General features: G+C 45.4%; 1 protein-coding gene across 3 annotated transcripts; it reads right to left on the bottom strand.

The window, feature by feature from the left end:
* Positions 1-8291: 8291 nt before the first annotated feature.
* LOC117428882 (mesoderm induction early response protein 2-like) lies at positions 8292-21210 on the bottom strand. Of its 3 annotated transcripts, none has more exons than XM_034047864.3 (13): positions 21079-21166; positions 19275-19362; positions 17771-17910; positions 17076-17201; positions 16383-16506; positions 15986-16080; positions 15763-15832; positions 15031-15182; positions 14548-14629; positions 13940-14034; positions 13414-13541; positions 12704-12846; positions 8292-10432 (listed from the first exon to the last, which is right to left on the bottom strand). In XM_034047864.3, exons 1-13 carry the CDS (start codon positions 21085-21087, stop codon positions 9906-9908), a joined length of 1779 nt encoding a protein of 592 aa, XP_033903755.3. In that variant the 5' UTR covers positions 21088-21166; the 3' UTR covers positions 8292-9905. The 3 variants fall into 3 exon arrangements, with proteins under 3 accessions (XP_033903755.3, XP_058871053.1, XP_058871052.1); XM_059015070.1 differs by lacking the exon at positions 21079-21166 and adding an exon at positions 20185-20395; XM_059015069.1 differs by lacking the exon at positions 19275-19362 and having other exon boundaries at positions 21079-21210.
* Positions 21211-21452: the final 242 nt, after the last annotated feature.

Below are 21452 nucleotides of genomic sequence, written 5' to 3'. Positions count from 1 at the left end.
AAACATGCCTGTTTTATTACACTATATATACATATGATTATATGTTCTGCAGTGTAGAATAACCCACAATGTAAAAATGCTAAGGTAAAGAAACTAAGTCTAGTAGACCTGCATTCTGACGACCTCTGACCTGTCCGAGCCCTGGGCAGGAGCTCTGCTGCACGGAGCGGAAATCAAATCCCAGCACTGCTCCTGCGGGAACGGAGAGACACAAACCGGAACACAGGGAGCAAATGGAAGCTTCTGAGGTCTGGCCCGTAGATCCTAGAATTATATATTTAGGAAACAAAATAACAATATTTCCTTTGCTGAAGAATCGCTGTGATTTACTGGCAGCCAAAGACTGTAGTGAACTGCGCTTGTGAAATCATTTCTGCCGTGGATTTCCATTTAATTGCCTGACACGTTCAGGAATGCTGTGAGCGGAGCACTTGGGTGCTTCCTGGGCTCTGAGCTCTGCACACTGCGGGAATAGCGTGGGCAATGTTAGGGTTTTCTTTTATTTCCACTGTCGTCAATCCTGTTTATGACCGGCAAACCATTATGAAATGGAATTCAATGTGATTGTCGAAGCCCACAGTAAATCAAAAACAGTTGCTGAAGTTTCTAGCTTGCTCTGAATCGTCTATGAAGCATCTATAAAGCGCATCTCTCTCTATTCATGTTGCTGACTGCATCTCCACCACGCATGGCATCGACTGGGCTCTCTCTGCTACGTAACACAGCGTCTTTTGAGATATACACAATCAAAGGTTTTAAAGACAATGATCATTGTTGTTATTTCTCTATCAGACCCTCCTGATGTAATAACACACTGCTATAGTAGTACAGTGTGAAAATAATACACTGCCTGTCATCTAGATGTTCTCTGTACCTTGCGGGGTTTGTGACTCTACAGTACAAAATCTCATCTACGTCACAGCATCCAAAATACTCCCAGCATACAGAGGTTTGGGGTGGGCGGGGCAGGCTAATCTGAGCAGGATTAGAGGCACGCTGGGACTGCTGGTCAGAGGGGCCTCTCACGACCAGGGCTGAACAAACACAGATAGAGCCGAGTGGGACAGCACACGACAACACTGCTCTGGAGAGAGAGAGAGAGAGAGAGTCAGTCATTCCAGTAAAGCACTTTGAATTGAAATTGAATTGAATTGAGAGGGAGAGAGGAAATGTGTGTCCTCTAAAGGGTACAATTATCATAGACCATAACAAAAAATATGTTAGGCCTTACAGGCACATAACACAAGTAGTATTCAAAACATGTAAATGTATAACAGAAAAAACATGTATAGAGGTTTTCATCCATAGCATGTACCTCAGAGAGAGAGAGAGAGAGAATGAGAGAGAGAGAGAGAGAGAGAGAGAGAGAGAGAGGAGACACACAGACATAGAGAGACACAGAGAGAGAGAGGGAGGAGAGAGAGACACACACAGACACAGAGAAAGAGAGGGAGAGAGAGAGAGACACACAGAGACACACAGACATAGAGAGAGACACAGAGAGAGAGACAGAGAGAGAGAGGAGAGAGAGGAGAGAGAGAGACACACACACAGACATAGAGAGAGACACAGAGAGGGAGAGAGAGAAGAGAGAGAGACACACACACAGAGACACAGAGAGAGAGAGAGGAGAGAGACACAGAGAGAGAGGAGAGAGAGAGGGAGAGAAGTTATATTTGAATTTGAATTTGAATTTGAGAGGGGGGGAGAGGCTGAGCCCCGAGCACTGCATCTTTAGCAGCATGGCTCTGCACTGAAGCAGCACATGGGCAGCTGTATCGGGACGAGGCTGCTGTTGGTAGAGCAGAAAGAACCACAGCGTGGGTAACATTGGTGGCAGACAGGACGTACTGAGGGGCAGTTCAGGTCAGGACTCGAGAGGCTGCAGAGCTGTGAGGGGTAGTGATTTGTCCCTCACCTGCTCTACTTCGCATAGTCCAAAGCGTGTTTATAGTTTATATTTCAACAGCCATCTTGTATCAGCGTGACGTCACAAGGGCAAGGTTTGAATTCAGAGCTCCTCGTGGCGGCAGCAATGTTTAATCTGTAAAAATAAATGACCTATTCCATTCTATCATCATGGTGTGTTTTTTTGCCCGCGGCTCGCTGTGTTTATGTCTTCCCCTACTCGCTGTGCATTACCCACCGTGTTTCCCTTATAAAAGTTTCCCATAGTAAACGCATAGCAAAGTGTAATAAAGCAGAACAAAGCATAGACAAGCTTTGGAATGAATAGCGAGGTATGGTAAAAAATATATATAAAAGAAGCATGGTAAACCAGGGTAAACTATGGGAAACAGCATGGCAAAACTGCAAAAATACCATGAAGAAATAATGTGGGGAGCCGCTCTGTATGAGCACCACGATTCACAAGACTCACGAAACAGAAGAAGTTTGCAGCGGTTCAGAACTTTCCACCCACTAGAGTCCAGGGCTCCAGCGACACACACAGAGCTATCCATCATGCCTGTCAGTATGGCCGCCCCGCAGCCTCGCTTTAACAGAGGGCTTGTTTGGATAAAGGTGGGTAATACTTTTGGGGCCAATAAAAACAGCCGGCTTGTCCTTGTCAAAACAAAGGTCGGGAGCGATGCCAGAAAAGTAAAAAAATCCTTTCCGTTTTTCATCCCCTGCTCAAATGCACAAAAGCTGAAATCCGTTCCAGCTGAACTGTGTGTCGTTTGGTTTTCTGATTACACTCTGCCTGGTGGCTCAGTTAAAGTGAATTACACTTCAGGATACCAGTAACCTTCTCTGGTTTCCTGAGGAGTCAGATGCAAACCCAGGAGCAGGTCAAGCCTGCGGGCCGAGAGGTTCTCCCTTGTTCTTGGAAAGGTCGGACTGTGACTCACACAGCCAGGCTTCCTAAAGACTTCCTGCCCAGGCTCTGATCTTGCGGGCCAGCCACGCATCTGAAGCGAGAGTCATCAGAAACTGGGAAGGTGAGGAACGGCACGGCACGGTTTAGGAAAGTGAGCTGGAGTGGAGTCACGGTCGCAGGGAACGTCACGCACATGTATGGTTAAAAGGACACGCACACAGCACCACCCCCTGATAGAATTTTTGGCCAGAGGTGAAGTCATGCTGTGGATGCTGAATCACAGGGATCCTTTGACAAAGTTCTGAGATCAATCAGCTGCTCTGAACCGGACGAGCACTGATGGGCTGAAGGGCCTCCTCTCGTTCGTAAACTTTCTTCTGTTCTTCTGTAAATGTCGAGGATTTGGTCACATTGTTACGTGATTTAAATGGAATGAGGAAGGCTGTTCAGTCCAGACAAGCTCAAAGCAAGTTCAACGTCCGATAAGAGCGAATTCCTGGAAGTGAACAGGCAAATCACATTCTGTATTGACTTAAACAGCATCCCTTAACTCAGTACAAGCATCCTTTAACTGAGTACAAGTCTCCACACACACACACTCATATACACACACACATGCCCTCACTAACACACACATACACACGCATACACACACGCATATACACACACACATGCACACACACCACAGTTCTGATGGATTGTTTCCATTTCCTCGAATCTCACAGTACAGTCAGTTAAGCAAAAACAAACACTATGGTGGCTGATAATATTGCTTAACAAGAGTTTTCTTTCTTCAAAACAACAACTATATACTATATATATATAAATAATCCATTTAAACCCAAAAACAAGAGACCTTATCCAACATCGAGGCAAGATAAAAATTTGTTTTCTTTTCTATTTCAAAGAGATGTTGTTTTGACTTGGAGACCATATGGATTTTTTCGCAGCGAGGACGACCGAACGCTCTCAAAGATGCCAGCAAGGTTTCTGAAGCCAAGACCCCACAGAGAAACAGAGGCTCGCTATCAGCTCATCGACGCTGCTCAACCTGTAGAGCATCCTGCTTAGAACAGTCCAACTGGAGCCAGCTCCGCCAGGAGGAGGGCACAATTCCATCCGCTGCATGGCAACTGCTGGATTTAAAAAGTGTAGCTACAAAAAGTTACTGCTAAGTTTCTACTTCCTTCAAGTTGGGACCCCTTATAAAGCCAAGGGAAGACAAAGTCACTTTTTTCAGGAATAGTGGCTTGAAACCTGGCTCCAGGAGACCTAGTTTGAGGCAACTTTGCTGTATCAAACCTCTTGATGGAAGTGGAGACAGAGGGAAGGAGACACTTCTTCACAGAGGGACAGGGTATAGAATGAGTTATCTAGCCTTGTTGCTGATGCTGAATCATGGGGATCCATTAACACCCAACTTGACAACATTTTAGGATGAATCTGCTGCTAGGAACCGGACGAGCACTGATGGGTGAAATGGCCTCTCGCTCGTAAACTTAGATCCGAATACTACAAATCTTCACTTTGTTTTCAGTTCTGTTTTGTGTGCTTCAGCACTTGGGAATGTTATTGAAGGAGCCCCCCCCCCCGACAAATACTTTTCCCCTAACGGCGCATTGCCACTCCTGCATCACAACCAGTGGGACTGGCCGACTCGTTTAGGAAAGCGGGCAGGAGAAGCTAGGAGTCCAACATCAACACGTTTCAGAAACAAGTTATTCTGGGAAGGGAGCCAGTGGAATGCCCATTAAATGAACATAATTACATCCTTTAAACTTGGAGCAGATTGAAACGGCACGATCGGACTCGCTATCGTACACTGCATCGCCCATGACGGGAGCGTCACTGCAGATACATGCAGACCAGAGTGCCCAGCATGTCTGCAGGTTTCAACTGCAAGAAACGGCTTTAATCCCCCCTTTACTTTCGCAATACTACTGCCAAGGACAAGGGTCTCCAAGATGGGACTTTTAACAACCACAAATGCAACATTTACTGGGGAAGTTGTTTCGCCTTAGAACTACCTATACCTGAATAAATGAACTTCTTTGTGGGCCCACTATACCATAAACAACAACGTAGTAAATATTACAGATTTTGTCATCACTTGTAAGCAAAATTTTATAGACGCTTGTCTTTTACTGTCCTTAGAAATGTTTGCTGTTGTACTGATTTACCATAGCAAAGGCATGGAAAGAGTTGACACGCATTGTGAAGGCATGGTAAAGCACAGGGAAGCAGAGGCAGGGGTTCAGTTGTAGTGTTAGCCTTTGGATAGCATGACCACCCCTGGACAGCAGTGCCGTGTGCAACATGCTGTGGAAATGTTATTAACAAGCAGGACTGTGTTGTTAAACAGAACCTGCGTCCCTCTTATTACAGAGCCACATGAGACTGACGCGTGGCACAGGAACATGGGAATCTCACCAAGTGGATATTATTGGAGTGGACCTGGGCCAAAAGTGGCATTTTTCAACAGTGATGTCACCAACACGGGGGATTTAAAAAAACAAAAAAAAATCGAAAATAACAAAAAAAAAAAAAAAACATTTCCTGTTAAACAAAAACACTAGTAGGAAAAATGAAATCCCTTTCCTGTTTTGTTCAAAACCCGATTTTGTTCATGAGCGTAGAGGTTATTTTGAAGCCAGCTGTAAATACTGTAGCTGTGGCAGCGTGCCTGATCGTAGGACAAGCGTGCCAAGCAGGATCCAAGGAGGGGGAAGAAACGTGACTTGAACTACTTGTTAACAAACTGGACCGTCAACAGAGTGTGCGTCGAATACAGAGCAGGAAAGATGGAACAGTGCACCACACGACGAGCGCTGTATCAATTCAATGCTATTCGCCTGGTATCATATTATGGAAAACACACACACAACAGTAATCTGGTGTAATTCTTCCTCCTGCTATCCTCTCATCTTGACTGTTGCGCTGTCTGCGTGCCGTCATGCAGGGCCTCCACGCTCGTCTGAATTTCAGCAGACTGTTTTATCTCTACCATTTCTCAGCCCAGGCGCGCTTGCATGCAGTCCACACAATCAGCTTACACACAAAGCAGTTTCTGCAAAATCAAGGGGAGGCGGCTGGATAACCCAGCGTGCCCTACACTTACCCTGCAGGGTTTGAATCTGGCTCAAAAGAAATGAGTTTGGGGGGTCTCAAACTAGCCCCCACAGAGAACATTAATGTGCCGCACAGTTCAGTGCCTGCTTTAGTGTGGTCGAGGACTGTCAGGAAAGGTTGTTTGCCCCTCGACAATGACCCAGCTCCTTGCCCGGCTCACTTGGCGATATTCATGAAGAATTGTGACCAGAGAAAAGGTGCAGCCTGGATACTCCTGCTGGTCGATAAGCTGAAAGAGAAACCAGGCAGCTCCCAGACTTTCATTGTGAGTCTGTGCGAGTGGGGGAAGTCCAAGGTGAATTCCAGCTCCGTGCACAGCGTTCATGAATCGCGGAAAAGGCCGGAGCGTGCCAGGAACCACATTCCCATTCCTGGCAACTGGAGGGAAGCTTGGGGGAAACAAATCAAACGGACACTAGCAATCTGGATGTGGTGTAGATGCAAGGCGAGACCAGTATCGGGGGAGAAGAAGACTATCTCATGTCTGCTGTCAAGCTTTCTAGCTGCATGCATTGAGCAGCATAGCAAGCGTTTACTGTAGAGATCCACGTGAGAATGAGAAACTAGATTAAATGAACAGGACGCTTTCAGGGTTACAGTAAAGGAATAGAAGACATCCTCTGCCTCTCGTTGGCATGGAGATGAAAGATGCTACTGTATGGTACTGTATGCTATATAAAATAAAGATTGATTGATTGACTATCATACTAGTACTGCCCCCTGGTGGCTAATACTGCAATGGCAACTTTCAAAATTTTCTACAAGCTTGATTAGCCACAGTGTACAGGTAACAAGCTCAGGTGTCTGATTAAACTCATAGGAAAACCAGGAATGGATCAAACTGCTAAGCAATGGGAGTCTTGTTTCTATCCCTGTTTTTACCGTGGGACACCGCAGTAATCCACAGCGATCTTTTTTCTGCTCATCAATAAATAACAGACACATTAGACTCACAAGTATTAACAAAGATTTACAAGTTTATTGTCCTTGAGAAGATGATATCGCAGTGTGTGTGTGTGTGTGTGTGTGAAATAGTCCAGTGTCAATAAATGGCTCAATATACTGTTTTTATAATACAAAAAAAACAAAAATATTTACAAAAGGTTTCTTTGTGGAGTAAAGAAACAGAATATATACCCAGATCCTCCCCCCTTTAAAATCCCCTCAGAAATTGTAAACAAAAATATTTTTTTTCTTCTTCATAAAACTATTCAGTAAAAATGAAAAAAAAAAAGATTGCGCTGAAAAATAAATAAATAGGAGACATCACCGATGCCACATCTGAGAAACTGTTAAAATGAAACCATAATAATAATAATAATAATAATAATAATAATAATAATAATAATAATAATAATAATAATAATAAATAAATAGGTTTTGTAAAAGAAGCTGAGCAAACACTGTGGTAGTTTTGAAATTCCCACAGAGCTGCGTTTCCACTGCGCTCCACGCTCTCCGGCTCCCCCCCCTCCGGATAACGCTCCTCCCTGCAGCGAGTTAGCAAAGTGTTCCCAATGCGGGCTGAGCCGGCACACAGGAGGAAAAGACGCCACACGTGGGTAGGCACTGCAACACGACATCTACCGCCTATACAACACCCAGCGCAACTTTCTTTCCCCCCAGGATTAAGGGGTTTGTGCTTGAAAGCATCCTAGCTTGGAATTGGAAGCAACGGAGCACACATCTGAGCACAGTTCTACCCAGCAGGGGAAACACAGACTGGGGCTGCGTCGACAAAACGGAGCATGGGAGCCAAAGTACAATATCCGAGCTGGGTTTGGTGTGGTTCACACACACACCCACAGCCACCCACCTACCCACACACACACGACTGTACGGTCAAATACCAAATGCAAAGTCACGTTAATAAAGGTCATACACTCTACAAGGGCCAGGGGGGGTCGACTGGGAATAGCGGCACAGTCCAGCTGCTCAACACGGACACGGTTACCGCAGCAGAACGTTGTGCTTTTCTTGGTTTTAATAATCGAGTAATTCACTACATACGTTTCAACACAACAATAGCATTAACGAGCTGACTGTGTAAAAATGCCCGAGTTGTTCTTGTTAAATCGGGGGTTCGGCACAAGCCACTGGGAATCTGAACTGCAGGTGTTTTATAGCAACTGGCCGCTGGTCCTTATACTGCTGTGGTCTCTCAAAGCTGTACTGCAATAATGATGTAGTGGGAGAGGAACTAAATCCGTTACAATCTACCACGACCTGCACTTAACCTTAACCTGTATCATAACGTCATTTTTTGTTTTACATTTTGGAACAAGTGGTTCAATGTTAAGAGAGTAAAATGATCATGCACCCCTCCCACCCACCCCAAGGGTTTGTCCCTAAAAAATATATTTTATAAAATCTCTGCCGTGTTGTATAATCCTAGCCTGTCCCGTGCTTTCATTCTCAGTGTGTGACGTAGTAAGACTGCCCCCTTGTGGTGTGTAGCACACATGGCCAGGCTGTCCAGCATGACACAACACACTGGTGGCGCCCTCTATAGAAACAATTTGGAAGCGTCTGGTATTTGCTTCTGGTAAGACAAAATTTCTGTTTCTCAAAGTGCTTTGGTCCACAGCGATGTAGTCTGGAGCGCTGGAAGTGAGCAAAAAGGTTGGGGGGGAAATGCCTCTTGTTTTTCATATATTTTCTTCTTTGTTTTTTTTACAAAAAAAATATATAAAAGTACAAATATACACTGTATATAAAAGTGTTTCTGTGACTTCAAACATATAGATAATAATATAGGCTCACACAAAAAGTCTGATGATCACAAATAAACCTGCTACAATCAGGTAGAATAATCACACCTCGGGCTGAATGCAGTTCTGCCAGACGAAAAAAAATAAAATGCATATAAAAAAATGTAATTAAAAAAAACCACACCACACAGAGAGTACAGCACGGCGGCTTTCAGTTTCTTGGGGGGCCTGTGCATCCCCCAAACTTGCAGTAGAGAGAAAAGTTTTTGGGAGCTACACCCTAAACTAAAACCCAGGGGGGTCGTTCTGCATTTCTAGGCACAGTGCTCCCCCTTTATAACGCTGTAGACGGGAGCCGTAGTTAAGAGACCGTGTTTTTTGTGTTCCACCTTATAACGAGAATACTAGTGTGGGAGCCATGACCACACCACCGTATAACCGGTTCCACAGTATAAAGGGCCTCCTTATAAAAGGGAAGCACCGTACCTTGCTGTATTGTGAGAGGGGTGAGCTGCCGACCCAAAACAAATGCCCTTTCTGAACCCAGGGTGCGAGAACGGAGTGCTCTTGACCATCATTCCTTTCACAACACAGACCCATCTCAAAACATCGCCCGAGGTCTACGGTTTGCCAGCCACCTACGTTCGATTTGCTTCCTGTCGTCACCGACACGTGCAAAACGCTCAGAATAACGAGTTGAAGCTGCAAGAAAGAGAAACGGTCAAGCGAGCGACTTCTTCAGAATCACACTGAAGAAAGCGGCGGCCGAAACGTTTGTCTGCTTCATTTAGGTTTCTTACACCTACTGTCCGTTATCGTCATTTAAAGACGTTAGCGTTGTGTTACTGTAGTCAATAGTAGCAGGTTGCTCAAACTCTTGTGTTTCAACTGCTATAAAAGTTACTTGATTTAGTTAAACGCATGGTAACACGGTATTTGTCTGACAGACGTGCAGCGCGTTGAGAAGAACCTATTGCTTGTGATTTCATGTGGGACGCAAAGACTAACACAACCAATACAGGGATGGAAATAAGACTCCTACTGCATAGCAGTTTCACCCGTTCCAGGTTTTACTAGGAGCTTGAATAGCCACAGTTTATAGGTAACAAACTCAGGTGTGTCTTATCAAACTCATAGTAAAACCAGGAATGGATCAAACTGCTGTGCAATGGGAGTCTTATTTCCAGCCCTGCAATACTGTTTGCTCAGCTTTTTTTTATATATATATATTTTAAGTTTTGATTTCATTGAGATAAAGGTTCAGACTGCTGCACTGTGCTGGGGGGGCACATGGGCATCTGGCCACTGAGAAAACTATTTACATCGCTAACACTGATTGGTCCAAAGTCGGTAGTCAAGGATACGGACACCTGCCCCGTCGTCGTTGCCGGGGAGACGGGCCGGGACGGCTCTGCGGGGAAACTTTCAGGGAGGCTAAACCCGACCTGTAACCTCTTGGCGGCGGCGGCGAGGTCTGTGGGCGGCTCGGGTGTGTGCGTGGCGAAGGGGTCCAGCTGCAGCTGGTAGAACACGCTGTCTGGCAGGTTCAGTTCCTGGCTGGTGGAGGCAGGGCTCCTGGAGGGCTGCCCAGCAGAGGGCTCCGTGGTCGGGCTGCTGTACGGACAGTCTGTGCTGGAGGATGCGGAGGGAGGCTGGCTGAGTCGGTACAGGGGCTCCCTCTCCTCCTCCTCCTCCTCCTCCTCCTCCTCGTTGTTGGTCTCACTCGCGTTCCCCTCGATGATGAACTCTCTGCTCTCCTGCCTCTCTTCGTCTGGGAACACAGATAAGACTTTACATCTTCGAGACAGGAATAGGTAGGCCGTGGTTCTGCTGGTACCAGACTCCAACCATATTAACAACATGTATTACATTACAGTGCTACAGAGATGGAAATAAGACTCCGACTGCATAGCAGTTTCACCCATTCCAGGTTTTAACAGTGTCTAGGTAACAAGCTCAGTTGTGTCTAATTAAACTCATAGTAAAACCAGGAATGGATCAAATTGCATGGCGACCTCATGTGGGGTTGAATAAAAAAAAACCTCTCTTCTAGTCTTTATATAGAGACACATGGAAGACGCAAACGCATGATGACCTCACGTGAGGAGATAGTGGGTTAGCTTTGAATAATATATTTATTACGTGTCCAAAACTACTTCAAATGTTTGTTTTTTCAGTTATGTTTAATATTTTCATAGTAAAACCAGGACTGGATCTAACCACTATGCAATAGGAGTCTAATTTCCATCCCTGGTGCTGGGACAAAAGTTGGAATATTCAAACAAACAGTGCTTGAAATGTATTTGGTGGCAAAAAGTACAAAGTTTGTATCCGTTCATAAAACAGGATTGACCAATGACTGGATCAAACAGATATCACGCAAAAGTAAACCAACTGCATGAACAGCATCCAAAATAAGTAACATATATTTTACTGGAGTGCGGAGTGTTCCTCTCCTGTCTTTATAGCAGGTCATTTGATGGGGGTTCTGGTTTTCCAGTTAATTCCAGCAGAATATCTGAACATGCGTTTCGAATTTTAAAAGAATGTTCTAAAATGAAAACCCCCCTATTTTCATCCCAGCACTTTGCGTTAGACAATAAAATGAAATTAAAAACGCAGAGCAGAGATATTTGTATTCGTTTCTGCTGGCTGTTCTTCATGAAGCATTAGTCAGATCGATCCTGCATGGTCACTGTTAACCTTCATAAAGCATTAGTCAGATCGCTCCTGCATGGTCACTGTTAACCTTCATAAAGCATTAGTCAGATCGCTCCTGCATGGTCACTGTTAACCTTCATAAAGCATTAGTCAGATCGCTCCTGCATGGTCACTGTTAACCTTCATAAAGCATTAGTCAGATCGCTCCTGCATGGTCACTGTTAACCTTCATAAAGCATTAGTCAGATCGCTCCTGCATGGTCACTGTTAACCTTCATAAAGCATTAGTCAGATCGCTCCTGCATGGTCACTGTTAACCTTCATAAAGCATTAGTCAGATCGCTCCTGCATGGTCACTGTTAACCTTCATAAAGCATTAGTCAGATCGCTCCTGCATGGTCACTGTTAACCTTCATAAAGCATTAGTCAGATCGCTCCTGCATGGTCACTGTTAACCTTCATAAAGCATTAGTCAGATCGCTCCTGCATGGTCACTGTTAACCTTCATAAAGCATTAGTCAGATCGCTCCTGCATGTAATTGTAGCGTGTGGTTTACCTGTATGCGTCTAAAGCTCAACTGTGTCGTTACGGTTTTAACTGTATGCGTGTTTGTCGCCTCCCGCTACGACCCCCTTGGACATGAGATGTATAGCTCAAGGATTCTTCTGCTGGTTGAATAAATGAAATGCATAAAAACAAAAATAAATGGCAAAAAAAAACACACACACACATATACACATGAAACAAAACAATCACTACACAATGCTTAAACACAAATTCTAAAAGGAAACTAAAACCATTTGAAGATGGAATCCAATGATAAACCGAAATAAATTCAAACTCACACACTTTTCCCCGTTGCTGGCAACCCCTGCGTGTTCATTATTGCATGCGCACATGGAGTGTGGACAGCGGCTTAAACGTTTCTGCAATGGGTTGTTCCCGTACCCCAGCACCTGCGGTTCTCCCTGCCCCACTCACTGTGCACTGGAAGGTAACGCTGAACCGTTGTGATGGATAGCGCAACTTTCTTTAACGGTAACGGGGAGACGCTGGCTACAGACTCCATAGTTACTGTGTTTTTTTGTCCCTAAACTGAATTTAGTGAGAGCTGCCAGAGCTACTCCCTTACCTTACCTAGCAGAGCCTGACGGCTGTGAGTTTAAATCCCAAAAGCCCAAGGCTAAAGCGTGGGTCTTACACTGGTGGGATCTCTAACCTGTGTGCGTGGAGGGAGCTGCAGTGTAGGGTAAGGAACAGCCAGGCTAACGTCCTGAATAATTATCAGCGTGGTCAGGGAGCTGCCACTTCAGCTCTGGAGCCAGCTGATCGAGGTCCCTGTGCTCCCGGCACCCTGACAACAGGCACAGCGGCCCTTACCTGTGGCCCCCAGGTGGAGAGGGTCCTGGAGGAACTGGGAGTCCAGTTGGCTGGTGGTGGAGGGCACTGTGGTTGAGGGGGAGCTCCGCGAGTGGTTTGCGCCGTCCCCCTCGCCCGAGTCCATGTCCTGATCACCATCGTCTCTGTGAGGACAACAGAGCAGGGGTCAGGGTGGGAGACAGACAAGTGTTGAGGGCAATTTCTATTCTTTCTAGTGGTGTGGCTGGCTGGTGATCCAAGGGACACTGGTCCTCAGAGCTCCGGCTGGTCATGCTGCACGACCGTCTCCTGGTGGTCACAAGACTAATGTGTGATCTCTGTCTTAACTGATTGAACGCCAGGATAAAGTAGTTACCATTGTCCCTGTACTGGGACTTACAGAACACCAAGTTCATGTTATTATTATTATTATTATTATTATTATTATTATTATTATTATTATTATAAGTAATGCTGTAAATCTATGTTTAAAAATGCAATGCCGTTTAGGAGTTTTCTTTTTCTTTAGACTTAATCAGAAGTTAATACAGCCTCCTACTGTATAAAGAAAACTGGTCCTGTTCAGTATAATAATCGAAGAATAAATCACAGAAACGAATATTTTTGATTATATGGGGTTACATCTATGTCAGTGCAAAGTATTACTGAAGCATCACACCACTGGCAGGGCGTATGCGTGCAACGTGGGCACTGCTTGCAGTATTACTTACATTGTCTCTGGGTGTAGGCTGAACTTTTTCCTCCCGAATCTTGTCTGTTGAGTGAAATACTCATACCGATCTGACTTCTTCCACATGTAGTAATATTCCACGCACTCTCCCACCGAGCGAGTCCGCACCTGGGGAGCCAGAGAGAGGGTCAGGTAGGGCTCTGCCGTGTGCAAGGCTTAACCTGGTGCAGTATGCATCAAAACGGCTGGCATTCCTGCTATAATATGCATCTCCAGCACTGTGCATCACCCCCAGGCGGTCCCCAGAATATGTTTGAAACTTGTGTAGAGTAACAGTGATACAGTTCTTCCTTCTTGTTTGCTCTTTGCATTTTTCCACAGTTTTCAGTTGGAGGTCTCTATGACTGGTTGTAAAACAAACAGTCTGAGAAAACCTGACCTGCTAGACACGGTTTTATGAAAACCAATGCTCATTCAACGCACGTTTTTCTACCCGAGGTCATCTGGGGAAATATGCGAATGCGACTGTGGTCTGAACAGCTTTTCTGTGATGAAAGGCAACCTACTTTGTTGGCCTGTATGAGGTGGAAGTTCTTGCCGTGAACCCGGTAGCCGTGCTCGAAGTTCCGACACTCATCCTCGCTCCATGCACACAACTCGTCTGAACAGAGTGGGGGGGGGGGGGAGAGGGGGGAGAGAGAGAAAGAGAGAGAGGAGGGGAGTTAGAGAGAGGAGGGGAGAGAAGGGGGAGAGATAGGAGGGAGAGAGGAGGGGGAGAGAGAGAGGAGGGGAGAGAAGGGGAGAGAGAGGAGGGAGAGAGGAGGGGGAGAGAGAGAGGAGGGGAGAGAAGGGGAGAGAGAGGAGGGAGAGAGAGGAGGGGGAGAGAGAGAGAGGAGGGGGAGAGAGAGAGAGGAGGGGGAGAGAGAAAAAGAGAGGAGGGGGAGACAGAGAGAGACAGAGAGGATGGGAGAGAGAGAGAGATGGGTCAGCTTTTAGTCCACTGAATCAACTTCACAATTTCAAAGGTAAAACTATACGGAAAACCAAGTCAAGCAGACAAACTTTTTTGTGTTCAGTATTCAGCGAACAAGGCACTAGCCAAAACGTTTGTCTGCTTGACTTGGTTTCTTTAACTTTTAAACGATGGCTGAAAAAAAAGAGAGCGAGGTGTTACCTCTTATTACTTTCACATTGAACCGCAGTCTTCTCAGCGCTTCTTCAGTGTTAAAATGACATTTCACCAGCTCGTACAGGGCCTGTGGAGTGGAATGTTCTCATCAAAGAGCACGCGGGCAGCGGAAGTCTACAGCAACTCAAGGACGTTCTATTTAATGAGCACGGCTATTAGTTCACAGTAAACCACCCTTATATTAATACAGCAAAAAACAAACGAGGGAGCAAAGCAACAGGGGCTTCAATTCAGGATGCTTTCAGGAATGATGGCGCACGTTTGTAACACTGAAATGCCTGCATAGAATAGGAGTTTCAGTGTAGTGCACTCTATTGATAAAGTGTCCTAGCACTGAGTTTACCCTGGGTGGTGTAGTCGGATTTAGAAAGTTACTTCCTCTCTTCCCCGTTCTCCCTCCCCCTCACCTTCCCTTCTCCTCCCTCCTTCCACCCCGTCCCCTCTTCTCTCTCCTCTTCCCCTCCTCACCTGCTCGTTGTCCCTGACCAGCATTTCCTCCTGCAGGCTCTCCAAACTGGCCTCCTCACAGGACCTCCTCTCCGCCCTGCGCAGGAATCGCTCCACCTCCCCCTCCGGCAGCACGTGGGGGTCCCACAGCAGCTGGTCCTCGCTCTCGTACGCTGGCCGGAGGAGAAACAAGCACTCAGAACCAGATAACCCTGCCCACGCCGACAAACCCTGCCTACGAGTAGCCCCACCCACTCCGGGTCACCCCGCCTGCACTGAGGAACCCCGCCCACACCGAGTAACCCTGCCTGCTCTGGTTAACCCTGCCCACACCAGGTAGCCCCATCTGCTCTGGGTAACCCCACCCACACCAGGTAGCGCCGCCTGCTCTGGTTAACCCTGCCCACATCAGGTAGTCCCATCTGCTCTGGGTAACCCCGCCCACACCAGGTAGCCCCGCCCGCTCTGAGTAACCCCGCCCACACCAGGTAGCCCCGCCTGCTCTGGTTAACCCCGCCCACACCAGGTAGCCCTGCCTGCTCTGGGTAACTCCGCCCACACCAGGTAAACCCGCCCACGACAGGTAATGCCACCGCAACTGCATCCAGAGCAGGAGAGAAGAGAGTTAAAGAAACCATACCCGGGCTCTGTGAATGGATCATCACTTGGTCACTTAATGATCTAGGCCAGTTGCCTTTACAAATACCAGCTCAGTGAATCACATCATTAGCGTGTTGCCCTGCACTGCCTTACCTCTTTCTTGGTGCGTGTACAGGATGAGTGGAGGTATCATTGCCTGGTACTGAGGTCCCACCATAATGTCCTAAAACAGAAAATAAGGCTTAACTGACCGCTTTGTGATGCATGCTGCTTTCAAATCGTAAAGGTTTTGAAATGGGGAAAGGTCAAGCGGTCCTGTAGGAACACACAAGGCATTAGAGTCCATCTGAAAAACACGCTCGACAGCTCCACCCACCTTCCTGCACTCGTTCGAGGGAACTGAATCGTCCTCAGACTCTTCCTCTGAGGAGCTGGAGGACGAATCTTTATCCTCGTCCACGATGGAGTTTGCTAGAAAACAAGTTTCCAGTTCTTCTTAATTCACATGAACCAGGAAAACATTCAGTCAACGCACTGACACCGAGTAACAGATTGTGATCAAGCACAAAGATCGCTGACTAATAAACAGTATTACATTTTAATATTGATACTAATATTCACATATTAGTCGTCTTTACAATTTCTTATAGAGGTCATACTATTATATAGTCTAAATGATAAAAGCAGATCTTTAGTTCTGCTATGTATATTGCGTGCGATCATCTGATGTTAGGAGCTACCTCCTTTATCAAACCCCTGTGTACAAAACGTACCGTGCAGCGGATGTGGGAAGAGGTCAGATGCATCGTGGGATGTGACGGACGGAGTGAGGTCGTCTGCGGAGGACTGGGCTTCCTCCTCCTCCTCTCCAGACAGCAGGTCCTTAGCAATCTGCTCCTACCAAAAATCAATACAAGAGACATATGTTACCATGTGTTGACCCTGGGACGCCTTCTTAAAATGAAGAAAGGTTTTCATTGAAGGTCTTACTGTGCGAGTTTAACTAGTCAAAATGTATAGATTAGTTCTGCTGTGTCACCTAAACCACACAGTAAAACTGACTTGAATTTAACTTTTCAGATATGAGCCTAAAATTACCCTAAATGGCACCTATAGCAGCCTTGCTCCACGTTATAAACCATGTATCAGAAATCAACCACAGTTAGACTTGTCAATATTTCAGTGCATCTTATCCTGCATGGAGACATCATCCTGTACACTGAACACACGTTTAAAAGTATTAATACATTATGCCTTGTTTTCCAATGCCTTAAACCTTCAATAAAAACCTTTCTTCATTTTAAGAAGACGTCCCAGGACGTGCAGGGTGTTTATTAATACAGCTCAGCATTGTGTTGCCGATTCGGACCTCTCTCCTCTAACTGCAGAGATCTCTGTTATCCATGACCCTGCGTGCGACGCGATACCCGACAGTGCGGACGGGAGCGCTTCTCCGGCAGGCTCACCTTGTCCAGCGTCATGTCGGGCAGGCTGTGCGGGAGGTCGTGACCCTCGCTGTCGTGTTCGGAGATGGGGTCTGAGGCCTCGTACCCGTACAGAGCCAGCAGCTCCTCCAGAGGCATCTCGCTTCCCTGCGGAGCAAGCACAGCCAGAGGGGGTTAATAAACAACGGGACGGAACCAGGGAGGGAAGAACACTCCCATTGCACTGCAGTTTGATCCAGTCCTGGTTTTACCATGAGTTTAATAAGACACACCTGAGTTTGGTATCTGTACACTGTGGCTTATCAAGCTCGTAGTAAAACCTGGAAAGGGTGAAACTGCTATGCAATAGGAGTTATTTCCATACATGGGTCGAAACACACTGTATTGCAAGCGCTGGAACAAGAGAGAAACGCTTGTGTATCTTAAAAAATATAAAACCTGTGTGGCTAAAGGAACTGTGTTTGCTCAGGTTTGTTATAAAGATACAGAGCGGGACCCAGTGCAGGTTAATGATCCACTGCAATGTAATCGTAACGCTTGTTCCAGAGTTACAGATTCTGGTCCGGTACCTTCTGTCCTTTATGGTCTCCCCAAATTCAGCAGGTCTCCTATCAGCTGCTGAAAAGCTTGCCTTCCAGATGAGTGGAAGTGGCTGCGGTCTCACGCAGCTCTCTTGCAGCTTGCTGCTAAAAGCAATAGGGGTGGCAGCACAGTACCTCCGAGCCGTGGAGGCTCTTCTCCAGCTCGTCTAGGGATTTCTGAGCTTCACACTCCTCCTGGTGCTCCCGGGAGCCATAGCTGTGCGACAGGATCTCGGCTAGATTGAATCCGTGTTCATCGGAGCCCATTGAGCCAGCTAGCGGAGAAAAAACATGACTGTGAGGCCCGGAGATCAACGTCTGCAATCTGCTCTAGCGAAGGACGTTTGAGACTCCTTTGCAAGCAGGTAAGGTAGCAGGTTTGGTAGAACTGTCCCACCACGCTTTTCACACTTTCTTATCCCATATCATCTAAAGTAACCATGTACACGTATTCAACAGTAGTGCATTAAAAAGCTATTGAGTTCAATTTAATCTCGGCAGTGTGCAAAGACTTACTGAAATGAATAAAAACAGCATCAGTATTACGATTAATACAATAATCATTTTTATTAAAAGGCTAATGAGTCAATTGGTTAAACTCTCCTGTTAACTTTAAGCTTGTTTTTCAGTATTGCTTTGCAGTGGTGTATTAGTGTTTGCCTTCTAACTGCTTGTATAAACTCACTTGTGATCAGTAAGCTTTATTGATAAACCTGGAAGCGAGCTGAGAAGTTGGAAAGCAATGTGTATGTGTGTGCTGTAGTAATGAAACTTCAGCACATCCGAACCCCAACATTACAGTGTGATAGACACGCGGGCGGGACTGCAGCGCAAAATGAAATACTTCTCACAATTCTGATTCAGAATGCATCCCGAGTTCTCCTGAATGCTAACGTGGACGTCCTCACTTCAACACAGTAAGTTAACATGTGTATATGCATTAGTAAAACATACACGCAAGGTATTATTGAAACTGAAAACTGATGCGTTTGAGTGTCGTTTATTTTTAATAACAGAGAATAACCGATTTTGACAAATCATAATAAAAAAACACCCCCAAACTCTAAAAAACGAAAAATTCAAGCCCCAATTATAATCCACGATTCTGCTCCGCTAGCAGTAACTTTTAGGGTGCCATAACGGAATGGGACTTTAAAACTCAAGGGGTTCTCCCCAATTGATCTTAACAGTGGTGGATTTTAATATCACAAGACCACAACAGAGCTCACTGTAGTTCACCAAGGTGCTCTTGAGTGAAGAATAAGAGGGTTTTTATAAGTGGTATGGATACATACTCTCCCTATCCCATTTCATGTTTGTCTTAACATTATAGCCCGTCATTAGAGGATCGTTTGATCTTATTATGCATCATACAGGCAGCCCCATCAGACCATTGCATGTATCGCGATGCATATTGTATCGCAACCTGCATATCACGATAGGTATCGTGAGATTAGTGAATCGTGACGCCCCTACAGTATGATTTCATTGGCGGTCGTATTAAGATCCGACACCCTTTAGATCAATTGAACACATCCTGTTCTAAAGTGGGTTCCGACAGTGTAGCGCAGACAACCCAGGCGCTGGATTGGCCGGCGATGACGTCACGGTTTATGAAGATCAGTAAAAGGGGCGGTACCTCCTGCAGTCTGAAGGCCGTTCTGTACAGGACATGGATTGCGGGTTCGATACAACGCTACCCTGGGGCTCTGTCTTCGGACGGAGGTCTTTAGGGGAGACACAAAGGAGAAAGCACATAATGTCAGAGCATGAGACTCCCCACAGAGTGGGGGGCCATGGCCCCACTGCCCCCGCCAGCTCTGGAACCCCTGCATTCCACCAGACCAAGATCAAGATCAAGACTGAAAATTGAAAAACAACAACAGTATTATCAGCTAACTACCACCAGGGATCACAAAGAGCCATGCTGTGTATGTATATCTGCATTACCTGCTCAATGTGTCTCAAAGTAGGGCTCTGTCATTCAGATATCATTACAGACAGCAGACAGAAGCACTCTCACAGGGACAAACTCCCACCTTTGGAGGAGTGGCATCTTTCAAATGATTGGAATGCTGTCATTGTTTTCTCTGCTGCAGCATTCCAAAGTGGTCAACTGTCTATAAAGCAGTCTGCATCACATGCTTTCTCTTACAGTTCAATCACTGCAGTGGCCCTCCGTAGCCATACACTTTAAACACAGAACATCTGATAATAACAGGGACCAGTGTTTCATACTGCTGAAATCTATCTTCTAAAATCTATCTTCTCTCTTTGTATTTACACTCTTCCTTTATATATATATATATATATATATTTTCTTTGCATCAGTTAGGGTTGACATTAAAACGACAAAAGTAGGGAAATACTATGAAAACTAACTCCACAGCCCCCTCCCCCCCTTTACTAGCAACGGAAGGGGTATGTGTTGGTACTTACAATGCTTCACACACATTCACTGCTAGTATTACTCTACCTTTCAGTACGACTCAAGGGGACATAACTTCTGGTCTCTAAAAAAGAAACAACAGCGGAGAAAACTAACTCACCGTTTACCACGATGATAACGTTAGAATGCGTTTACTTCACTCGGACAGCTAGTACAGCACCTGTACCTGCAGCGGTAGCGCTAGTGTCTCCTGACTGACAAGACAGTGTAGTTTCTGTCATACAGACTGTACAGTAGAGCTGATCAAACCTGAAGCAAATTCTTTCACGTATTTTAAAACTACAATATTTTTAATGTTTCATACTCAGAAAAAATAAAGCTGTATTAATATAGCATACGTGATAAAAATAACAACACCAGCAATAATAATAATAATAATAATAATAATAATAATAATAATAATAATAATAATAATAATAATAATAATAATAATAATAATAAAGCCGCTGGCAACTCCTTAACTTTCTCGCTGTCTTGGTCATTACGTGGTGTATGCATTCAGCTACTGATGCTATCCCAAGCGTCTTAGTGCTGAAATTTCATATAAAGCCATATTAAATGACATAACGGCTGCAAAGATGCTTGGCTCTAGACCGTAGCTCTTTGCATTGGCTCTGCCAAATGAGTCAAGTTAGTTTACAAACAATCCAGTCATTTAAAGGCGCATGCTTATCGAGGCGCACCTTGGACACTTTTGAGCAGCGCCGCGAAGCCGAGTCGCCGCTATTCCTATGGCTCACTATCTGGCAGCTCGGGGATGGCTGTGTGTATGTTAAAGAACGCCGAGAAACCAGACCCGAGGACAGCGTTGCGAACACCCCATCTTTACTCATTTTAATAGCCGAGCTGAAGCCGAAATGACCGCCCGGAACCCTCGAAGCCGAGAGAGAAACATCTAATTGACAGTCTGTGCCGGTTGAGACGCAGCAAGACGCGGCGGTTTTAGAAAAAAATATATGATTATTATTCACCCCCAGCCCTTTGGCTCACTTACCTCCGCCATTCCGTTCTACGCAGGCTGAGTGGAATGCCCGGATGTAGCAGAGAGCTACAATAGGCGTTGATGTTTCTGGCTGATAACTAATGTTATAATAATGTAGCATAGGATGTTCCACTACAGGGTGTGGCGAAAGGACGGGGTACATATTACTTTTAAGAGAAAAATAAATAACAACAATAATATTATTTGTCTAGGTACACATTTTAATTTGACTCGGTTTTTATAGGGTACCTCTACTTCACTCTTTTTTTTTTTTTAAGAAGTTCGTAATAGCACATCATAAACAATCCTTGAGGTTGTATTTATTAATAATAATAATAATAATAATAATAATAATAATAATAATAATTAATAAATAAAAATAAATA

This window comes from Acipenser ruthenus, chromosome 49 (assembly GCF_902713425.1).
Source record: "Acipenser ruthenus chromosome 49, fAciRut3.2 maternal haplotype, whole genome shotgun sequence".
Taxonomy (NCBI): Eukaryota; Metazoa; Chordata; class Actinopteri; order Acipenseriformes; family Acipenseridae; genus Acipenser; species Acipenser ruthenus.
This window is presented reverse-complemented; position numbering and strand designations above follow the sequence as displayed.